This window comes from Macrotis lagotis, chromosome 4 (genome assembly GCF_037893015.1).
Source record: "Macrotis lagotis isolate mMagLag1 chromosome 4, bilby.v1.9.chrom.fasta, whole genome shotgun sequence".
In the NCBI taxonomy this organism is placed as follows: Eukaryota; Metazoa; Chordata; class Mammalia; order Peramelemorphia; family Peramelidae; genus Macrotis; species Macrotis lagotis.
In genome coordinates, this window is record NC_133661.1 from 204,053,850 (window position 1) to 204,077,165 (window position 23,316).

Here is a 23,316-nt window from a genome sequence, read left to right on the forward strand (position 1 = left end):
AAAACATTCTCTTTTTCTCATTTCTAAGCCTGATCAGTCAATAAGCATTTATTATTACTATATATTAGTTGCTATCTGCCTTGGAAATTGAGGAATATTATCACAGAGAAAAAGAGCTTTCTTCATAGAATATTATCCCTATCTTGATCTTGCAGAATCACACCTTGGGCATAATTGAAATAAATTTTTCAGGGGTGGCTAGGTGGAGTAGTGGATAAAGTACCAGCCCTGAAGTCAGGAGTATCTGGGTTCAAATCTGGTCTCAGACACTTAATAATTACCTAGCTGTGTGGCCTTGGGCAAGCCACTTAACCCCGTTTGCCTTGCAGAAACCTAAAAAAAAAAAGAAAAAAAAATTTTCTAAACATTTGAGCTAAATAAGCTAATTGTAACAAATGGACTCCACACTGGGAAGAATTATATAAAATATAAATATAAAATAGTCACAAAATTCATGCAGTTTACTTTGAGATTCTAGTTAGGGATGGTATTTGAAATAACTTCTTTTGTAAGTCCATTCTTTCTCTTCTGAACCATAAATCTAATGGCAAACCAAAGTATAACATGTTATCAAAAGTATGGTACCTTAGACTGTGAACTAAAACTTTTAAAATCATGATTAATGTGAGAAGTACCAGTTCCTCTTTAAGATAAAACTTTGTCAAGATCCTTCTTCCTTCACTTTGTTGTTATTGCTGTTGTTATTCAATTGTATGTAAATCTTTGTGATCCCATTTGGAGTTTTCTTCATAAAGATACTGTTAGTAGTTTGCCATTTTCTTCTCCAACTCATTTTACAGAGGAGGACATTGAGGCAAATAGGTTTAAGTGACTTGCCCAGTCACTCATCTAAGAAGTATCTGAGGTTGAATTTGAACTTAGATCTTTTTGACTGCCCTACCTTGACTACCCACATAATTTTAGATACAACTCAAGATTTAAATCATAGAATCTTAGATCTTGAGCAAGAAGGAATCTTAGAAGTTAGTTTGCATCTTCAAGACTTAAGAAAATCTATTTTCTCAACTGTGCTTTTCAATATGCCCATAGCTGAGTATATTCTTTCTAATGAAAAAAGACCCAAATTCTGAAAATCATACCTTTATGCATATTCTCATTTTAGAATCTTGGCCTTCTCACCATCCTCCATTACCTCTGTCACAGTTAAGATTAATGATATTTATTTGGGGAATGCTGTTCATCTGTCTGGTCCTATTTTCATATTGAAGTGGAATCCTAAAAACTATAGTGAAGAGTCCCATGTGATAGAGATAAATGTTCAGGTAAGGTCTCTGTTTTTCCTTAATTTGCACACAAACACATGCTTATTCTAGTAGCTTGGGTTGAATTCACTTTTAACCTTTGGAAATTTTCCCATAAAATGGAAAAAATTTTGATTTTATTATTAGTCTGTTTATACATCATGTTCATTTTGTCCTGAAGAAAAATACACAGGAAAAAAATCGTAGCTTCAGACTAGAGGTTTTTATTGTTTTTTTTTCTTTTTTCTTTTTGCAAGGCAAAATGGGGTTAAGTGGCTTGTCCAAGGCCACACAGCTAGGTAATTATTAAATGTCTGAGGCCAGATTTGAACTCAGGGACTCCTGACTCCAGGGCCTGGTGCTCTATCCACTGCACCACCCATCCGCCCCACGTTTAAAAAAATTTTAACATTAATTTTTAAAAATTTTGAGTTCTTGGATCTCTCCATCCTGCCCCTCCCCTCCCCTTGAAAAACAAGCAATAGGATACTGATTATAATGTGAAGCATGCAAAACAAAACATACAAAACCCCCTGAAGAATAATAAAGTAAAAGAAATATGCTACAATCAGCATTCAGATTTCAATAGTTGTCTCTCTGGAGGTGTGTATCATTTTTTTTCATGAGTCCTTTGGAATTGCCTTGGATCTTTGCTTAACTTTTTTTTTTTGTAGTTTTTGCAAGGCAGTGGGGTTAAGTGGCTTGCCCAAGGCCACACAGTTAGGTAATTATTAAGTGTCTGAGGTCCGATTTGAACCCAGGTACCCCTGACTCCAAGGCCAGTGCTCTATCCACTGCGCCACCTAGCTGCCCCTTTGCTTAACTTTTTAAAAAAATATTTTTGTAATTCTATTTCAATGTAACAGGATTCCTTCATAATTCTTTATTCTAAGAATAAACTTTTATGACAAAAAGAAACATTAGACTACTTTAAACTGAACACTGGGAGAAGAAAGGGGAAATCAAAGAAGCTACTAGATAGACTATGGTTTTTGATGGCAATGGCTTTGCTTTGTGGGAATTTTTTGTAATCTAGAAATAGCTTTCTCATTTCTTTGCAGCCTCAGTAAGAAAAGGAATAGGCAGAGGTGATGGGAGAAGTGGTGGAAAAGGAGAAAATAGAGGAAATTTTAAAAAAATGAAAAAAATTTTTTCTTAGAAAATTTCTGGCTACCATTCTTTTTGTTCTGGAAGTATTTTTCCCAAATAGTTGTTGTAATGGCATGGATGACTATTCCTACTAACATGTTGTTACTTCTCCATACCTTTTGGGTATCCTTTGGGCGTAAAAGCAAAAATCAAGCATTTAAAAGATTCGGTTTCAGACAATTTCAAATTACGAATGATATTGCAAACTTTATTTTTAAGCTATCCATTTGAAACTCAGAAAATATTTTCCCATAGAAATGGTTCTATAAATGATAGATACTGGGGGAAAATAATCTCTATTTAATCTATAGTATACCCAAAATATAATACAATAAATTTCAATTATCTGGCATATCTGGGAAGGACTCAATTTGGATAAAAATTTTGTGGAAAAATGTCCCAGTATTTTTACCTTCAGATATTTGAAACATTTTTTGATGCAGGTTTTTATAATATATAGTATTTTTTTCCTTACTTTTTCAGTATGTACCGAGAATAAGCTAGCTCTGTCTCAGAGGGGTCATATTCAACATTATATACTTCCTGTATTTGACTGTATGACAGTAACTTGTAGCTGTAGGTAGTGTGGGACATTGAGCTGAATGTATATGACATTTTCCTACAAGTTTGATTTCTTCAAGAACTCCTTGAAATAAACTTACTTTTGACCATTTTATGTAAGTGAAGTGAAGGCTAAGCAACTATCAGAACTTTGAGGTAATATAAAGATAGGCAATTTAAATTTTACCTTTGAACAAAATTAATTTGTGAATCAAAGATTGAAGTTGTTTCTCCTAAGTAGTTCTCATGGCTGTCCATGAAAATAATAATTTTTATTTTTACTCTCAGTGCTTTATGGGCTATCAGCAATGTTCAGTCATTATCTGTTTTCTGTGTCACTAATAGGCACCTCCATATCAGCCTTATGCCTTGAGTCACCAGTATGCCTGTTGGCTTAGATAATCTCTACTGGCTATTTCAGCACTAAATCTATAATCCCATGGTGCTATTTTTATAATTTTTCACTCAGTGTTCATAGAATGTAAAGGAGAAGTTTTTCCATACCATTTCAAGAACTTGTTCTTATTCTAAGGTCTCTGAAGACTTTTTTTCTTCAAAAGACCCTCTCCCAAAAAAAGACATTTGCAGTCTTAGTTTTTCAGTAATTTAACTTTAGCTATGCTCAGAATCTGAAATATTCATAGCATTTTCCTTTTGCCTTGCAATTTGTTTTTATTTTTCTCCAATCACATGTAAAAAGAAATTATGACATTCATTTTTTTTTTTAATTTAAGGCAGTTGGGTTAAGTGATTTGCCAAGGTCACACAGCTAGGCAATTATTATGTGTCTGATCCTGGATCTGAACTCAGGTCCTCCTGACTCCAGGGTTGGTGCTCTATCCACTGAGCCACCTAGCTGCCCTGATTTTTAAAAATTTTAAGTTCCAAATTCTTTCCCTATCTCCTTCCCTTCTACCTTCATTGACAAGGCAAGTAATTTGATATAGGTTACATATGTAAAATGATCTGGAGAAGGAAATGACAAACCACTACAGTATTTTTGCAAAGAAAACTCCAAATGCAGTCATGAAGAAGCTGGTGTGCCTTTTTGACAAAGTTCCAATTTGCTTTCCAGAATAATTTGGATCAGTTTACAACTCCACCAACAGTGAATTAGTGTCCCAATTTTACTGCATTTTCTTTTCTGTTGTATTAGCTATTCTGATAGATGGGAGATGACAACTCAGAGTTGTTTTGATTTGTATTCCTCTAATAGTGATTTAGAGCATTTCTTTCATATGACTATAGATAGCTTTGATTTATTCATCTGAAAATTGCCAATCTGTCAAATTGGAAATTACTTATTTTTACAAATTTGAGTTCTTTATAGATTTGAGAATGAAACTTTAATTAGAGAAACTTGCTATAAATTTTTTCTGTTTTTCTGCTTTCCTTCTAATCTTGATTGCATTTGGTTTTGTTTATGCAACTTTTTAATTTAATGTAATAAAAAATTTTCCATTTTGCATTTTATGATGCTCTCTATCTCTTGTTTGATCATAAATTCTTTCCTTCTCTATGGATATGACAGGTAAATTATTCCATGCTCCCCTAATTTGCTGATGTACCACCCTTTGTGTCTAAATCATGTACCCATTTTGACCTTATTTTAGTATATGGTGTGAGGTGTTGTTTTTTTCTCAGTTTCTGCTAAACTGCTTTTTATTTTTTTCAATAGTTTTTGTCAGATAGTGTGTTCTTGTCCTCCTAACTATAATCTTCACATTTATCAAACACCAGGTTATTTTGGTCATTACTTACTATGATTTATGTGCCTAATCTATTCTACTGATTCACCACTCTATTTCTTAGCCAGTATAAGATTGTTTAGATGATTACCTCTTTGTTATATAGTTTGAGGTCTAAGTAAGTATGCCTAGGCCACCTACCTTCACATTCCTTTGATATTCTTGACCTTTTGTTCTTTCCAGATGAGTTTTGTGATTTTTTTCTAGCTCTTTAAATTTATTTGTTACCATATACCATACTTAATATATTGTAATTTTTATTATATTGGCTTGGACCATGCATGAGCAAATAATATTTTTCCAATTGTTTAGATCTGATTTTATTTGTGTGAAAAGTGTGGTGTAATTGAGGTTATCTAGTTCCTGGGTTTGTCTTTGCCTTGCAATTTGTATTTTTAATTGGTTATAGCTAGTCTTCTAATGTCACATCATTACTAAAGTAATTCTTCAGAAGATACAGTTCAAGGACTAGTTTTTTGTTTTTACTTTTTTAAGGGGCTTATTTTGGGATCTCAAAACTATTTCATATCCTCAAGGGTTCTAAAAGGCTAATCTTTAAATAACTCAAGATTTGCCATGCTAATCATTCTATCCTGATAGCCCACACGGAATACACAGGGATGAAAGAGTGGGCTTTGTCACCAAAGTATGATAAATAGCTTTAAACTGAACTTGGGACAAAAGTCATTGCCACCTACAACTCCCCAGTCTTGATTCTTGAGTTACATAGTACCCACATACAAGAACAACTTCAGAACTTTCAGATATGAACATAGGCAAAAGCTCTGTATTCAAGAGCCCCAGAACACTGAACACTATACCACTTTATACCTAACCCCATCTTACCAGGCTTTGCTTCTCACAGTTCCTTCTCAGTGAATCAGTTCAAGTTTGTCAACATTGAAAGAAAGATCATTGTAGGTAAAACCAGGATGGTAGACTACAGGCAGCAAAGCAACTAAGCTCTCCAACATTCCCTTCCAAAACAATTTAAAAATAATATCTCAAATCAAACTGTGGAGTGGCATGGACAATAAAAAGATCAGAAAGGGACAATTTTTCCAGCTTAAAACAACTTAGGAGGTCAGCAGGACTAGTGTCTGTGATACTAGAGTGGGAGCCTGCCCAGAGTGTGGCAGCAGTACCAGTGGTGGACTTTAGAGATAGCAGCAACTTGAGGAGCTCTCATCTTGAAGAGGGTAAGAGGGCTAGACAACTCAGTAGTAAAAGATCACAGGAGACCCTTTGTTGGCATTATGTTCGATTGGCACTGATTAGCAACTCTATTGCCATAATCATTTTGGATCACAGCTGTAGGGTGGAGAGGTGACCCTGTGGTCAATTGCAAGTGAGCAGAAGTCTTAGTCAAAGTTCCAAGGCAGAGAGGAACGTTAATGCTTGTGACTACAAGGGGAGCAGGGAGTCCTTCTTGGGTAAAAAGCCTAAACCTAGGAACTGTGCTTCCTCACCTCCCCAACTTTAACATAAAGTTCAAAATCAAGAAATAATCTGTGAAAATGAGCAAACAGTAACAAAAAAGAATTTGACCATAAAAAGCTATTATGAATGACTAAAACACAAACTCAGAAGAAGACAACAATGTGAAAATTCTTACAATTAAAGCCTCAAGGGAAAAAAAAGTGCTAATTGGATACAAGCTCTACAAGAATTCCTGGAAGAGTGAAAGAAAGAATTAAACATGGTAGAGGGAAAATTGTGAAAAGAAATGAGAGTTGTGCAAGAAATTATGAAAAGAGAGCATCTTAGGGGAAAAAAGACACAAAAATATTGAAGAAAATAACACCTTAAAAAATTGAATTGGCCTAATGTTAAAAGGTGCAAAAATTCCCTGACAAAAAGAATTCCATTAAAAACGGAATGGGCCAAATGGAAAAAGAGGTACTCAAATTCACTGAAGAAAGAAGTCTTTAAAGAGAGGGATTTGCCAGGTGGAAAAAGAGGTACAAAAGTTCTATGAAGAAACTAATTCCTTAAAAATAAGAATTAGGCAAGTAGAAGTTAATGACTCTAGAAGACATCAATAAACAATAAAACAGACACAGAAGAATGAAAAAATAAAAGAAAATGTGAAATTATCTCATTGGAAAAAATGACTCACCTGGAAAATAGATGAAGAAAAGATAAGTTAAGAATTACTTGAGGGAATTGACAAATGGTCAAAGGATATGCAAAAGCAATTTACAGATGAGATCAAAGTAATCCATAGCCATATGAAAAAATGCTCTAAATCATTAATTATTAGAGAAATGCAAATTAAAGCTTCCCTGAGGTACCACCTCACACCTCTCAGATTGGCCAGTATGACCAGGAAGGATAATGATCATTGTTGGAAGGGATGTGGGAAATCTGGGACACTATTACACTGTTGGTGGAGCTGTGAACTCATCCAACCCTTCTGGAGAGCTATTTGCAATTATGCCCAAAGGGCAACAAAAATGTACATATCCTTTGACCCAGCAATACCACTACTGGGTCTATACCCTGAAGAGATGAGGAAAAAGGGTAAAAGCATTACTTGTACAAAAATATTTGTAGCAGCCCTGTTTGTGGTGGCAAAGAATCGGAAATCCAGTAAATGTCCTTCAATTGGGGAATGGCTTAGCAAACTGTGGTATATGTACGTCATGGAACACTATTGTTCTATTAGAAACCAGGAGAGACGGGATTTCAGGGAAGCCTGGAGGGATTTGCATGAACTGATGCTGAGTGAGATGAGCAGAACCAGAAAAACACTATATACCCTAACAGCAACATGGGAGTGATGTTCAAGCTTGAAGGACTTACTCATTCCATCAGTGCAACAATCAGGAACAATTTTGGGATGTCTGCAGAGTGCCATCTGTATCCAGATAAGGAGCTGTGGAGTTTGAACAAAGTACAAGGACTATTCCCTTTAATTTAGAAAAAAAAAAGCAGATAGCTTATTGTCTGATCTTGTTACCTCTTAGACTTCTCTTTAAGGATGTGATTTCTCTCTTATCTCACCCAATTTGGATCAAGGTACAACATGGAAACAAAGACTGACAGAGTGCATTTTGTGGGGGGGAGGGGGGAGGGAAGCAATATTGGGGGGAAATGTAAAACTCAAATACTATCTTTAATAAAAATAAATTTAAATTAAAAAAAAGAATTACTTGAGGGAAAAAAATCAAAAAAATACTTGAGGGGCAGCTAGCTGGCACAGTGGATAGAACACATAGGCAGCTAGTTAGCACAGTGGATAGAACACTGGCCCTGGAGTCAGGAGGACCTGAGTTCAAATGTGACCTCAGACACACTTAATAATGACCTAGCTGTGTGGCCTTGGGCAAGCCACTTAACCCCATTGCCTAAAATTAAAAAAAAGAATTACTTGACTAGCTGAAAGTCATGATAAAAAAAAGACTCTAGATATCATATTTCAAGAAATCATAAAGGAAAACTGTCCTGATATTTTACATACAGATGGCAAAATAAAAATAGAATCCACATATCATCTCCTGCAAGAGCTGCCAAAATGAAAACTCCCAGGAATATTATAGTAAAAATTTCAGAATTTCATTGTCAAGGAAAAAATATTACAAGCAACTGGAAAGAAACAATTCAAATATTGGAAAGCCTCAGTCAAAATCATACAAGATTTTATAGTTTCCATGTTAAAGGAGTTGAAGGCAGGGAATGTGACGTTCTGAATTTCAGCTGAGAATAACCTATCCAGCAAAAATTATTAAAATCCCTTTGGGGGGAGGGGTGGCTAGGTACTATCGTGGATTTAGCACAGGCCCTGGAGTCAGGAGGACCTGAGTTCAAATCTGGATTCAGACACTTAATAATTACCTAACTGTGTGACCTTGGGTAAGTCACTTAACCCCATTGCCTTGCAAAAACCAAAAAAACCAAAAACAAACAAAAAACCCAAAATCCTTTGGGGGGGGGAATCAAATAAAGGACTTGCAAGAATTCTTGATAGAAAGACCAAACTAAATAGAAAATTTGAATCTTCTAGTAGAAGATTCAAAAAGAAGCATAAATAGGTAAACATGAAAATATTCTTTAGGGACTCAATAAAGTTAAACTGTTTAGATTTTTACAAAGGAAGATGATACATGTAATTCCTAAGAACTTTATCATTAGATATTTAGAAGGAATCTACTTAGACAGAGGGCAAGGGAGTAAATAAGTTATGTTGAAATGATTTTTTTTTTTAATGAAGGCATGTGCAAGAGAGATGCACTGGGAGAAGGGGAAGAGGTAGAATGGAGAAAAAATTTCTCACAGAAGAGATCATGATGTAAAGGAAGAAAAGGAGATGGTGGTGGTGGAAAATGCAGATTTTTGAGGAGGTACAGGATAGAGAGAGAGAGAGAGAGAGAGAGAGAGAGAGACAGACAAGAGAATAGAGTGGAGGGAAATACACAGTATAATCATAACTGTGAATGGGATGAGTTTGTCCATAAAACAGAAATGGACAACCAAATAAATTAGAAACCAGAATCCAATGAACAGAAATACATAGAAATTTAAAATAAGGACTGGAGTAGACTCTGTTATCTTTTAGCGAAAGTAAAAGGCAAAGGTAGCAGTCATGAGACTAGAGTCAGGAAGACTCATCTTTCTGGATACAAATCTGACACAAGTGTCATGGGCAAATTGCTTAAAACTGTTTGCCTTAGTTTTTTCATCAGTAAAGTGCTCTGGAGAAAGAAATGGCAAATCACTCCAGTATCTCTGCCAAGAAAATACCAAATGGAGTCACAAAGAGTTGGATATGACTGACATACTGAATAATAACTATACAATAATGATCTCAGACAAAGCAAAAGCAAAAATTGTCTTAATTAAAAGAGATAAAGAAATTAAATTTTGCTAAAAGGTACCAGAGATGATGAAATAATATAAAAAATGTTTACAAGTTGATCTGATAAAGGTTCTTTTCTCAGATTTATAAGGAATTGAGTCAAATTTATAAAAATAAGAGCTATTCCCAATTGTCAAGGAATATAAACAGGTAGTTTTCAGTAGAAGAAATAAAAGCTCTGTTGAAAAAAATGCTCTAAATCACTTCTGATAAGAAAAATCCTGATTAAAACAACTCTAAGGTACCACCTCACACTTATCAGAAATAATTTCTAAAAGGAATGAGGGAAAATAGGTACACTAATGAACTGTTGTTGGAGTTGCAAACTAGTCAGATCCTTCTGGAGAACAATTTGGAACTATGGACAAAAACTGTACCCTTTCAAGATGTGTATCTTTAAAGAAATCAAAGGAAAAGGAAGAGGACTTATATATTCAAAAATATATATGCAGCTCTTTCTGTGGTGGTATAAGAATTGGAAATTAAAAGGACATCCATTGATTAGGGAATAACTGGACAAATTGTGGCATATGATTGTGATGGTATATTATTGGTCTATAATAAATGTTGAGGGGAAGTTATGGTATGTGAATGTTATGGAGTACTATAAGTCTATAAGAAAATCATGAGGGGCCAGAATTTAGAAAAGCCTGGAAAGACTTGTGAGAACTAACACTGAGGGTTCAGCTAGGTGGCACAGTGGATAGAGCATCAGCCCTGGAGTCAGGAGTACCCGAGTTCAAATCCGGCCTCAGACACTTAATAATTACCTAGCTGTGTGGCCTTGGGCAAGCCACTTAACTCCATTTGCCTTGCAAAAAAAAAAAAAAAACACAACTTAAAAAAAAAAGAACTAATACTGAATAAAATGAGCAAAACAAGGAGAACATTGTACATGTTAACAGCAGCATTGTGAGATGATCAATATGATAGCTGTAACTCCTTTTAGTAGTTCAGTGATTAAGGACAATCCTGAGAGATCTATCATGGAAAATTCTATTCACATCCAAAAAAAAAATTAGTCTGAATGCAGTGCAAAGCATAACTTCTTTTATGTTTTTTCCTTTCTGTCACATAGTTCCCCCCACCTTAGTTCTAATTCACATCATGTCTAATATTGAAATATGTTAAACATGAATATACATGTACAACCTATATCAGATTGTTTGCTGCCATGGGGAGGGGAGGAGGAGAGGCTGGTAGAAGAAAAATGTGGCTCTAAAAATCTTACTGAAGTATGAATGTGGAAAGCTATCTTTTCATGTAATTGGAAAAAATAAAATAAAACAACAAATAAAAAAGAAATGTTGGATGGAATAGTTTCAGAAAAACTTGGCAAGACCTATATAAACTGATGCAAAATGAGGTGAGCAAAACCAGGTCATTGTATAGAGCAAGAGCATTGTCATTGTGATCATCTATGAAAGACAATCGCTATAATCAATTCATTGATTCAAAACAATTCCAAAGGAATCATGATGAAAAATGGAATGCAAATTGAAGTCTAGTTTTCTTACTTTATATTTCTTACTTTTTTTGTGTGATATGCTAATGTGGTAATAACGTTTTTCATAATTTCACATGTAAAATTGATATTATATAAATTGCCTTCTCAGTAGGTGAAGGAATGAGGCAAATGAAAGAGGAAGAGAGAGAATTGGGAACACAAAATTTAAATTAAAAAATGTTATGTAATACATGTTTTTCAAAACAAAGAAAAAATCGAGGCAAAAAGATACTATTGTCTAATTAGCTGTATCCTCAAGGATATATGTAATCATGTACTAGGTTTTTATCAGACCTTTTATACAACAGTGGAAGAATCTCTGCCTTTGATATATAGTCAAACTTGAATTCAGGATTCAAAATTGAATTTTACCACTTACTAACCTTTCATTCTTTTAACATTAATTGAATTACTTTGCAAGGTTCCTGAAAACATAGGAAGTTTTAGATTCTTAGACTAACTTCCTTTTACTAATTCAAAAGACTAAAATTATTTTCATACCTCAATTTTAAAGACATTCTCACATTTCAAAACACAAAATTTAAGCAAGAAATTAAGTAGCACCAATATAAGAACTGTGTTTTTGACTGTGTTTACAAAGAGGTGGAGGGTTAAAAGAAGAAACTTAAAAGATTCAATGAGGGGGTGGCTGGTGGCACAGTGGATAGAGCATCAGCCCTGGAGTCAGGAGTACCTGAGTTCAAATCCGGCCTCAGACACTTAATAATTACCTAAATGTGTGGCCTTGGGCAAGCCACTTAACCCCATTTACCTTGCAAAAAAAAACAAAACCCTAAAAAAAAGATTCAATGAGAACTATTACTGGTTATGATGGAAAATTTCTTATAAATATATTTTGGTGCATTTTAAAAATATATTAAATGTGTGTGACAGCTGATCTTCTTTGTTGTACCTAGGATTCAATTGGAAGAAATAATACTGTTAAACATGTATTTTCTATAAAAGGAGACATTCGTGTCCAGTTCGACTTCTTGTCATCATTCATTCTCCTAACTGATCACTATATTGTGGTAAGTACATTCAGCTATACGTATCTGTGTGTGTTTTTGTATATATCTGTTTATAGTTAATGTAGAATTTTGCAACTTTTAAAGTTCCTAAAGAAGATAGTCACTAAGTGAATTGAAAGAGGTCATAGAAGAAAACTAATGAGAAAAGCTTGTCTTAAAATGTGAATAAAATTTTCTGAAGATGTTTAAAATTAAAAGCAGACATATGGGCAAGGAACACTTGGAATAAACATAATTGTGACAATCAAATGAATAGATGTGAAAGTATTTTGTAAACTATGTAGGACTATATCTATACAGAAGCTAAGAATGATGATTGCTAGTTCTCAGTGCCATAAATTCTAGGAATTTTAGGTGATTGTAGCTTTGATAAAGGATTTTTAATATTGAGTCTACAAGTATATATTTGTTGACATAATATTGTATTAAGAAAAGTTTCTAACTCAAATATAAATGTTATTTATCCTCATAGGACTTCATTTAAAAAATAAAATGAAACAAAAAATCTATTATCTCTCAATTCAATCTTCACTACTTTGTGAGTTTTGTGATAGTTTGGGAACAGAAAGCAATAGAAAATCAATGGAATGTGCAAATTGTCTTACCTTTTATTTGTATCCTTTACTGATTTTTCCCTTAACCTTTCTCCTTACTCTTAACTTTCTAACAAAAAATAATTTAAATTACAGAGCCTGACAACATAGACTATACCACATCTATCCCTAATGTCCCACCTCTATTGAAAATAAAGAGATATTGTAGATTTTTAATAGTGAAACAGTTTGATGAAACTTTTTTTTTTGTTGGCAGAATGCCTGGAATTAACTTGTTTTTTTCTGACTATGCTACTTCCTATTTTGGTCATTGTAGATGATGTTGTTCCCATTTGAAATCTTAAAAATCTATACCTCTTCTAATTTATAGAAGAATTTATAGCACTTTTGTAATCCATGTTAATATGCACTTCTTTATAGGCCCGGGGCATTTTTGTTCTGATTGTGATGGTCCCACAGCTCTTCCTCATTACTTTCAGATACTTCCGAAAAATAAAACTAAAAGGTAAGATTTACTGCTTCTTTCACAAAACTACAAAATTTTGATGGTAAGAAGACTTTGTTTTAAATGCCAGTTTAATATAGTACTACTACTACTACTACTACTACTACCACCAATAATAACAATAAATAACACATGGCATGGTAGGGGTTGCAAAGAACTTCGTATATGTTATCTCATGTGGCCCTTTTTTTAAAAAAAGTTTTTTAGTTAAGGCAATGGGGTTAAGTGACTTGCCCAAGGTCACACAGCTAGGTAATTATTAAGTGACTGAGGTCAGAGTTGAACTCTGATATTCCTGAATACTGCACCACCTAGCTGCCCTTCATATAGTCCTTTTAGCAACTCTGAAGTAGGTGTTGTTATCATCAACATTTTACAGATGAGAAAACTGAATGCCAATTCTATTGTAAAATAATAAATCTTAATATATTCTATCTTGGTATGAGCTCTTAGTTTTAGTTTCTTCCTTTAAATTGCTATCTTATTCTAAAACACCTTGCCATGAAGCAACTTTCTAAATTTTTTTTTTTTTGCTTTGTGGCAATAAATCCACAATCTGAAGATTACAGAATCACAGACCAATTTAAAAGATTCAACTTAACTATAATTTTTTACTGTAATTCTTATATAAACTATTTTTGGAAGAATGACTAGTTGGCTATATTGCCAAAACATGTTGATTCTTCCTCTACATCTTTTATTCCATTCCTGTTTAACTCCTGTTTCTTTACTCACATCCACCAAATTATCTGAGGCCTTATTACCTATCCCCTGAACTACTACAATAGTCTGAAAATTGGTTTCCCTGCTCTCAGTGTCCCTCCTCTCCTATCTATTCTTTAGTCAACTACCAAGTTGATATTTCTAAAGCACAAACCTGACCATCTAACTCCTCTACTTTAGAAGTTTTAGTGGCTTACTGTTATCTCTAGAAAAAATAAAAACTTCTAGCATTAAAGCCTTTCACAATCCTATTCCTTCTAGACTGTTTTCATCTTACTTTTTTCATGAATTTTCTGTCTATGTCAAACTTTTTTTATTTAATATTTATTCTCATTTTGTACAAATAATTTTTTACATTAATAAAATGTTCTTGTTTAAGAGTAAACGAAATACCCCCTCCCCCATAAATATAGACTTGCTTGAGCGACAAAGTAAAGGGGAGAGAAAAAAAATTAAAATTAAAAAAATAATAGTAATAATTGTAGGTATGGCCAGGTGGCACAGTGGACAGAGCACCAGCCCTGGAGCCAGGAGCACCCGAGCCCACAACCAACCCCGTACACCCAACAATCACCCAGCTGTGTGACATGCAAGCCACCTGAACCCCACTGCCCTGCAAAAACCAAAAAAAAGAAAAAAAGGCCCAAAATAAATAAAATAGTAATAATAGTAGGGGTGCCTAGGTGGCGGACAAAGCATCGGCCCTTGAGCCAGGAGCACCTGGGTCCAAATCTGGCCTCAGACACCCAACAATCACCCCGCTATGTGGCTCCAGGCAGGCCACCCCACTATGTGGCCCCAGGCAGGCCACCCAGTCCCATTTGCCCTGCACTCCCCCCAAATAATAATAATAATGATAATAATGATAAGAAATGTGCTTGAGTCTTTGTTTCAACACCAACAACTCTGTCGCGGGTGGATCACATTTTTTATGATGAGTCCATGGCAAAAGTTACTTTCATATTTTTCCACCATTGCCATTGCTGATCGCAACTCCCTCCTTTTGTATTTCTCCACTATGTTTTCTCTCTCCTTTCACTCTGACTCTGCTGTAGGGTAGCTGAGTGGCATAGCAGACAGATCCCCGACTCTGGGGCCAAGAGGCCCCAAGCCCCCATACCACCACTTAGGCCCAGCATCCACCTGGCCCTATGGTCCTGGACAGGCCATCCAATCCCAGCCCCTTGCAAGAAGTAAAAAAGAAAATGTGTTATATCTAACCACTCTCCCCCCATGGTCCATCCTCTCCTCCTTCATTCACATCCCCCCCCTCCCCCTGTCCCCTCCTTCTCCTTCTTACTCCAGATGCCTGTACCCCATTGAGTATATTTGCTGTTTCCTCTCCTAACCACCTCTGATGAGAGCGAAGTTTCCTTCATTCCCCCTTGCCTTCCCCTCTTCCATATCATTGCAGTAGCTCATTGTAATAAAGAAAAATCTTATTATATGAAATATCTTGGCCTATTCCCCCTCTCCTTTTTCATATTCCCATTACTTTTCCCTTTTTTCTATTGACTCCATTTTTACTCCATATTTTATCTTCGAATTCAGCTTTCTCCTGTGCTTCAACTATAAAAGCTCCCTCTACCTGCTCTATTAACTGAGAAGGTTTATATGAGCATTATCAATGTCATTTTTCTATACAGGAATACATTCAGTTCATGATCATTAAGTCCCTCATATTTCCCCCCTCTCCTCCAATCTCTATGCTTCACCCGAGTCCTGTATCTGAAGATCAAACCTTCTATTCAGCTCTGGCCATTCCAACAGGAACATTTGAAATTCCCCTAGTTCACTGAAAGTCCATCTTTGTCCCTGGAAGAGGACATTCAGCCTTGCTGGGTAGTTGATTCTTGGCTGCATTCTAAGCTCTTTTGCCTTCCGGTATATTATATTCCAAGCCCTACGAGCTTCCAATGTAGTTGCTGCTAAGTCCTGTGTGATCCTGACTGCAGCTCCACGATATTTGAACTGTGTCCTTCTGGCTGCTTGTAATATTTTCTCTTTGACTTGGGAGTTCTTGAAGTTGGCTATAATATTCCTAGGGGTTGGTTTTTTGGGATCTCTTTCTCCGGGGGATCGATGGATTCTCTGCATTTCTATTTTGCCCTCTGCTACTAGAATATCAGGGCAATTTTCCTGTAGTAATTCTTTGAAAATGATGTCAAGGCTCTTTTCCTGATCATGACTTTCAGGTATTCCAATAATTTTTAAAATATCTTTCCTAAATCTGTTTTCCATACCAGTTGTTTTTTTCAATGAGATATTTTACATTTTCTTCTAATTTTTCATTTTTTTTGGTTTTGAAGTATTGATTCCTGATTTCTGGTAAATTCATCAATCTCCCTGAATTCTATTCTTTGTCTGAAGGATTTGTTCTCCTCAGAGAGTTTTCTTATTTCTTTTTTCATCTGGCCAATTTTGCTTTTTAAAACATTCTTCTCCTCAATAACTTTTTGAACTGTTTTATCCATTTGACCTAAGCTGGTTTTTAGCATGCTGTTTTCTTCAGCATTTTTTTTATATTTCCTTGACTACATTTTCATGTTTTGCCTGCATCCACTTTTCCCAGTTTTTCTTCCAACTTCCTCATTTGATTTTCAAAGTCTTTTTTGAGCTCTGTCATAGCCTGAACCCAATTTCTGTTTTTCTTGGAGTCTTTAGATGCAGGAGTTTGTGCTTCCTCATCTTCAGACTGAGTGTTTTGATCCTTCTTGGGCTCATTTGCAAAATATTTCTCAATGGTCTTCCTCTTGTTTCTCTGCTTGCTCATTTTCCCAGCCTGGGCCTGGTTTTGGGGTGCTTCCTGAGCTTTTGGGATACTCCCATAAGGGTCTCAGTGTGTGAGGCTCTGTCCTCCCTTCTGGTCTGTGAATGACCATAAGAGCCCCCCCTCTGCCACGGGGCTGAGGTGGGGGGGCCTTGCTGTTCTATAGGGGGCCTAGACTGGGATCAGGATCTGAATGTGGTCAGAGCCCCAGAGTCCTGTTCCAGGGGCAGAGGACAGAGCTCTGCAGTCTCTCCCTTCACTCCAATCCCTAGGCTCAATGGGCTCATACCCTGGGGGCTCCTGCTTACTGGCTCCACCTGCTTCTGTTTCCTGGATCTGGGCTGAAAGACCAAGCTGCTCGCTGTGTGCCCTGAGGGCTGGGCTCCACTTGCTTGCTCTGGCAGAAGTCCCCCCGCTGTTCCCCCACTTTGTGCCCGGTGCTCCCCGGGTGCAGCTCAGGAGACTCCCCTGCTGCTGTGAGCCGCGGCTCCCAGGGCCTTGGGGCTGCCTCCAGGAGGCTGAAGTTCTTTCGCTCTGGCGGGCCGCCCCTCTGACCCGGGAAGCAGAGCTTTTTTGCTCTTTTCCAGGTTACCTTGAGTAGGAGAACTGCCTCACTGGTCCCTTTGTGGGTTCTGTCTCTGGAAAGTTTAGTTAGAATCCTTAGTTTCAAGTTTTATCAGAGAACGCCTAAGACTCGATCCCTTCTTGTCACCATCTTGACTCCGCCCCCCCAACATTCATTTTTTTAAAGAAAGATTTTATTTATTTTTAATTTTACAATTTTTTCCTCTAATCTTGCTTCCCTCCCCCCCACCTTCCACAGAAGGCAGTCTGTTAGTCTTTACATTGTTTCTATGGTATACATTGATCTAAGTTGAATGTGATGAAAGAGAAATCATATCCTTAAGGAAGAAACATAAAGTATAAGAGATAGCAAAATTACTTAATAAGATAAGTTTTGTTTTCAACATTAATTTTTGTAAAATTTTCTCCCTCCCTCCCTTCCCTCTTTCCTCTCCAACACAACAGGAGATCTAATTTGGAGTAGCTAGATGGCTTAGAGGATGGAGCAGCAACCCTAGAGTAAAGACCTGAGTTCAAATGTGACCTCAGATACTTGATACTTACTAGTTATGTGACCTTGGGCAAGTCACTTAACCCTGATTGTCTTGAATTTATGGCTATCTTCAACCATTCTGATCCATATCTTGCCATCAGACCCAAATAACTCTGGGGGAGAAAAATGAGTCTGGTGATTTAATACAGTATCCCCTCACTCAAATTCAATTCACATGTATGTCATTGTGTCACCTCCCTGATGTCTTGATCTTCTAAGAGTACAGAGGACAAACAGCAACAACAGCAACAACAATTTCTATATTAGTCATCTTGTGAAAGAAGAATCATTTAAAAAAAGGGGAAAATCATGAGAAAAAAAACAAAAAAGTGAAATTAGTATGCTTTTTCTGCATGTGGATGGCATTTTCCATCACTAGTTTTTTTAAGAATTGTCTTTGATCAATTTCTCTCATAAAGACCTCATTTCTCAAAGATTTAGAGAACTTTCACATGTGTAAAAAATAAGAGCCATTTCACAATTAATAAATGATCAAAAGATATCAACAGTTTTCAGTAGATGTAATCAAAACTGTGCAAAGCCATACAAAAAAACACTTTAGCTCACTATTGATTGGAAAAATACAAATTAAAATAATAATGAAGCATTACCTCAAATTATTAGATTTGCTAGTAGGATAGAAAATGGAAATGACAAATGTTGAGGGGTTGTAGAGAAAAAAAGAGATCTTAATGCATTATTGGTAAAATTGTGATCTAATTTAAACATTCTGTAGAGCAATTTGGAACTATGCCCAAAGGGCTATAAAACCATGTGTATGGTTTTAAATGCAATACCACTAGACTTATCCCATGAGATAAAAAAACAAAAAGGGAAAAAAGTTCTTTTCTGATGGCAAAGAATTGGAAATTGAGGGGGGCCCATCAGTTGGGGAATGGCTGAACAAATCATGGTATTTGATTATGATGGAATACTATTGTATTGTGGGAAATGATTAGCAGGATGGTCTCGGAAAAATCTGGAAGGACCTGCATGAGTGGATGTACAGTGAAATGTATTGTGTACAATGTAACAGCAATATTGTAAGATGATCAAGTGTGAATGATTTAGCTATTCCCAGCAGTAGTGATCTGAAGGTCCTTATGTTGAAAAATACCATCCATTCTCAAAGAAAGAATTAATAGGGTTTGAATACAAATTGAAACATTCTTTTTTTTTCTTTCTTTTCTTATCTTAAGGATTTTTGTGGTCTATATTTTCTTTCACAACCTGATTGTTATGAAAACATTTTATATGTCTACATATATATATGGCCTTTCTCAATAAGGTAGGAAGGTAGAGAAGGAAGGGAAAGAATTTGGGAGTCAAAGTTTTAAAAATGAATGTTAAAAATTGATTTTACATGTACCTGGAGGAAAATAAAATAGTAAATAAACTAAAAAAAAATAATTATCTATGACCACTATTACTGAGAGGAGCTAAGTCTCTCATAGTTGATCATCACACAATGTTACTGTTACCGTGTACATTGTTCTCACTTTACTCAACATTGTCTTTTCAAGTTTCTTCATTACTTTCATATACCACAGTTTACTCAGCCATTCCCCTATTTAGGGGCATCCCCTCAATTTCCAATTCCTTGCTGCCACAAAAAAGGCCTGCTATAAATATTTTTGTACACATTGGTTCTTTTTCCTATGTTATGATTTTTTTTAGGGTATAGGGATTCATCTAGTAGTGCCATTGCTGGATCAAAGGGTATACCCAGTATAGTTCTATTGTGCTTCAGAATGGTTGGATCAGTTCACAACTCCACCTGCAGGATATTACTGTCCCAGTTTTCCCACATCCCCTCCCATCATATATCCTTTCCCTTTTCTTTCATTTTAGCCAGTCTAATAGTGTTATTTTAATTTATATTTCTCTTATCAATAATTATTTGGAGCCTTTTTCCAGCTGACTAGGCATAGCTTTAACTTTGTCATCTAAAAAACTACCTATTCATCTCCTTTGACCATTTATTAATTGGGGAATGACTTAATATTCTTATAAATATGAGTCAGTTCTTTATATATTTTAGAAATAAGACCTCTATCAGAAACACTAGTTGTGTTTCCTAGTTTTCTGTTTTCCTTCTAATCTTGGTAGCATGGTTTTGTCAAAGTGATTTTTTTGTAGATTTTTATAAACAACATCCCAGTTCCAATAGGGTATTCACCGTGTCTATAGTGTTCTTCTTCCTTATGCTCTGGCTTTCAGTATACCCAAGTCTATTCAAGACTTAGCTCAAACATTACCTGTTGAAGTCATTCTTTATCTTAGTTTTTATTGTTCTCATAGACACTTGAATTACTTTATATTTACTTGTTATATACTTTATATTTACTTATCTCTCTACTACAAATCTTTATTGTTTCATTCCAGTAGAATGTAAGTTCCTTGGGGGCAAGGACTTTTTTAATCTTTTACCTCCAGAGCCTAGAATAGTTAATAAGTATACTTTACTATAATATACCTTAATAAGTACATAATAAATGGTGTTGAATAGAATTGAATTACTATATTTGCAAAGTTAATTAGTTATCCAGGAAAAGCCTAATCTGTCAATTCTCCACATGCTTATATATATTTATACATATTTATACATATATATATAGATATATGTATATACATATTGGGGATTTTGCAAGGGTTAAGTGACTTGTCTAAGGTCACACAGCTAGGTAATTATTGAATGTCTTAGCTGGATTTGAACTCAAGTCCTCCTGACTCCAGGGTCAGTGCTCTTTCTACTACACCATCTAGCTGTCCCTATGCTTATAATTTTATAAGCAGGTCAGCACATTTGATCAAAAGAAAGATTCTTTATTTTGTGTGTCATGAACCCCTTTGGCAGGCAGATGTCATTGGATGTCAAATGAAACAAATTATATAAATCCAACCACATACTAGTTTTGTGGCTCTAGACAAGTCGCTTAGTCCATTTATCTTAGTTTCCACTTTATTGAAATTAAAAACTTTATGGACACTAGGTAAAGAATTACTAAGTACATGCATGCAATTGTGAAAAAGAAATTATGTAATCATTTTTCCAACTTAAAAGAAAGTTGTGCACTTTCCTTTTGTATTAGACTTCTTGCTAATGATTTTTCTTTAGAGATTATAAACTCTGGGACACTTTTGATAAATATGTCTCCATCACACCCTAGGCAGTATGTATCTCCAAAGTCCTAAAGTCTTCTTTGTGTATTATAGAGTCTGATAGTACCAGCCATATATATCATGTACCATGTTGAAAATTGGAAAGTGCAGCAAGAAAAAAAGTTATGGTCCCAACATGGTAGATTGTGTCACAGTGAAAGATGACTTTTTTTTTCATTATAAGACTTTTTCATAAGTGGCTATGAACTAAACCCCAAATGAGTCATAGAATCTGACAGATAGAAGGGCCTTTCTAGTTCTAGTCCAACTCATAACTTAGGAAGAGTCCATTTTACAACATCCCCAACAAGTGACCATCCTGTCTCAGCTTGAAGACCTTCAGTGAGGGAGGATGAAGTATATCCTCTGACTATAGAGATGTTTATATCTGATCCTAGAGAGAACAGAGAACCACTGTAGCTTATTGAGCAGGGGACTAACATGGTTGTCTTCTCAGCAAGGTGATGTAGTAGATCCCTGAACTGGGAATGTGAGTTCAGATCCAGCCACAGACAGTAGCTTTGTTTCTCTAGGCAAGTCACTTAGTTTATTTGCCTTAGTATCCTTATCTATAACATGAGAATAATAATAATAGTATCTATCAATCTTTCAGGGTTGTAACAATAAAATAATATTTGTAAAGCACTTTGAAAATCTTTAAAATTTTTTCAAATAATACATAAATGTTAGGTGCTATTATTGTTGTTATCATTATTATTTTGGAATGTCACTTTGGTAGCCATGTTGTAAATGGAATGGAGAAAGAGACTTGAGGAAGGGGGAACAATTAGCAAGTTACCAAAGTAGGCCAGATAAGAAGTGATGCTCAGGGGCTGCTAGGTGGCGTAGTGGATAAAGCACCAGCCTTGGAGTCAGGAGTACCTGGGTTTGAATCTGGTCTCAGACACTTAGTGATTGCTTAGCTGTGTGGCCTTGGGTAAGCCGCTTAACCCCATTTGCCTTGCAAAAAAAAAAAAAAGTGATGCTCATATCACTTTTCGACAATCAAATTGCTTGTAAATTTTTCCTTATATAAACAATAAATGGGTCTCTTAATATCTTTCATTTGTTTTTCCTAATTCATATTCTTAGTTTCAAGCAGAACAGATTGGATTCCTCTTCCATACACGAAAAGTTATATTTCTTACTTTCAAACCTCAGGGTTAAACATCCCCAATTCTTTCCCTATGTTCTCTAAGTCCCATCATCATCCCATTTGCTATCTTTTCAATTTGTCTTTTTTTTCCTTCGATATGTTGTCCAGGACTGAACATATACTCTGGTCTGAATGACACAGTACTTTCTTCATTTGAGATCCTGCACATCATAATGCTAGGAAAAGTTAGAAAAGCATGAGATTTTATGTAGCTGGGAAAAATAATTTTTTTTTAAAAAGATTGAGTTGCAGCAATACCTCCCATTCCCTCCAAGACATCAGTGAGATGTATTCATCTGCCAAATGATACTTGGCAAATTAAAAGGTTTAGCTATTAAAGAGATGAAATATTAATATCAGTCAGGAGCTGGAAGAAACTTTAGAGGTCACACAATCAGGTGCTTCATTTTACAGATCAGGAAACTGAAGAGAAAGGTTAAGTCACATGGCTAGTAGGTGATTGACTAAGGATTTGGATCTGGATCCTAGGTCTAAAACTCTGACTGCTCTTCCCATCATCCTGTTTCTCATCATCCAGGACTGTCTATACCATACCTTTAGGGGGGTCCCAATACTATCTGAACTGGAACCCATGAAATTGACATTAAATTAGGGAGATGGGACTGTGAATATGCTACACAAGAGTTCAGATCCAAAAAGATCTAAATGAGGTAAAATGATTTGCAAAATCAGCTAAGATAAAATTTGATAGGGACAAATAGCTCTACATTTAGGTTTATTTTGTATTAAGTAAGCAGAGGTCATTGAAACTGCTAGAAATTCCTAATTGGAGATATACTTTCCCATCTCTCTTTTCCCCTTGTCATCCATGCTTTATACTCTTACCCAGCTTATCTTTTTTTTATACAGAGATCTGATTGTTACACCACAATCTTTTCATTCAAAAATATTTAGTACTTAACCTGTTTTTTTATTGAGTAAAATTTTGACTCCTGCTTCTGCCAGAAATCTTTGTAGAATTCTGTCCAATGTGTGAGGGTCTTCTTGTAGATCTTGTAGATAATAGTGGAGCATCCTTTAGTTATCTTCACAGTATTTGACTGGCTTATTTTGATCATATATCCTCTGTTTGGCATCCTCTGTGCTGCTTTTCTTTATTGCCTTGGTAAAGAAAAATACAAAATAACCCTCAGTTCAATGCTTTTCCCTTCCATGTCCCTGTAGTAATGGTCACAGTGGTAGAAAAAATATC

The 23,316-nt window shown here is 35.6% G+C and overlaps 1 protein-coding gene across 3 annotated transcripts in view; it reads left to right on the forward strand.

Moving 5' to 3' along the window:
* TMEM62 (transmembrane protein 62) overlaps window positions 1–23,316 on the forward strand; it is a 60,534-nt gene that overhangs the window by 28,555 nt on the left and 8,663 nt on the right. For all 3 annotated transcript variants that reach the window (XM_074235227.1, XM_074235229.1, XM_074235228.1), the window contains 3 exons: window positions 1,124–1,283; window positions 12,003–12,116; window positions 13,091–13,175. In XM_074235227.1, coding sequence (XP_074091328.1) covers window positions 1,124–1,283; window positions 12,003–12,116; window positions 13,091–13,175 — 359 coding nt within the window. The remainder of the gene's footprint in view (window positions 1–1,123; window positions 1,284–12,002; window positions 12,117–13,090; window positions 13,176–23,316) is intronic.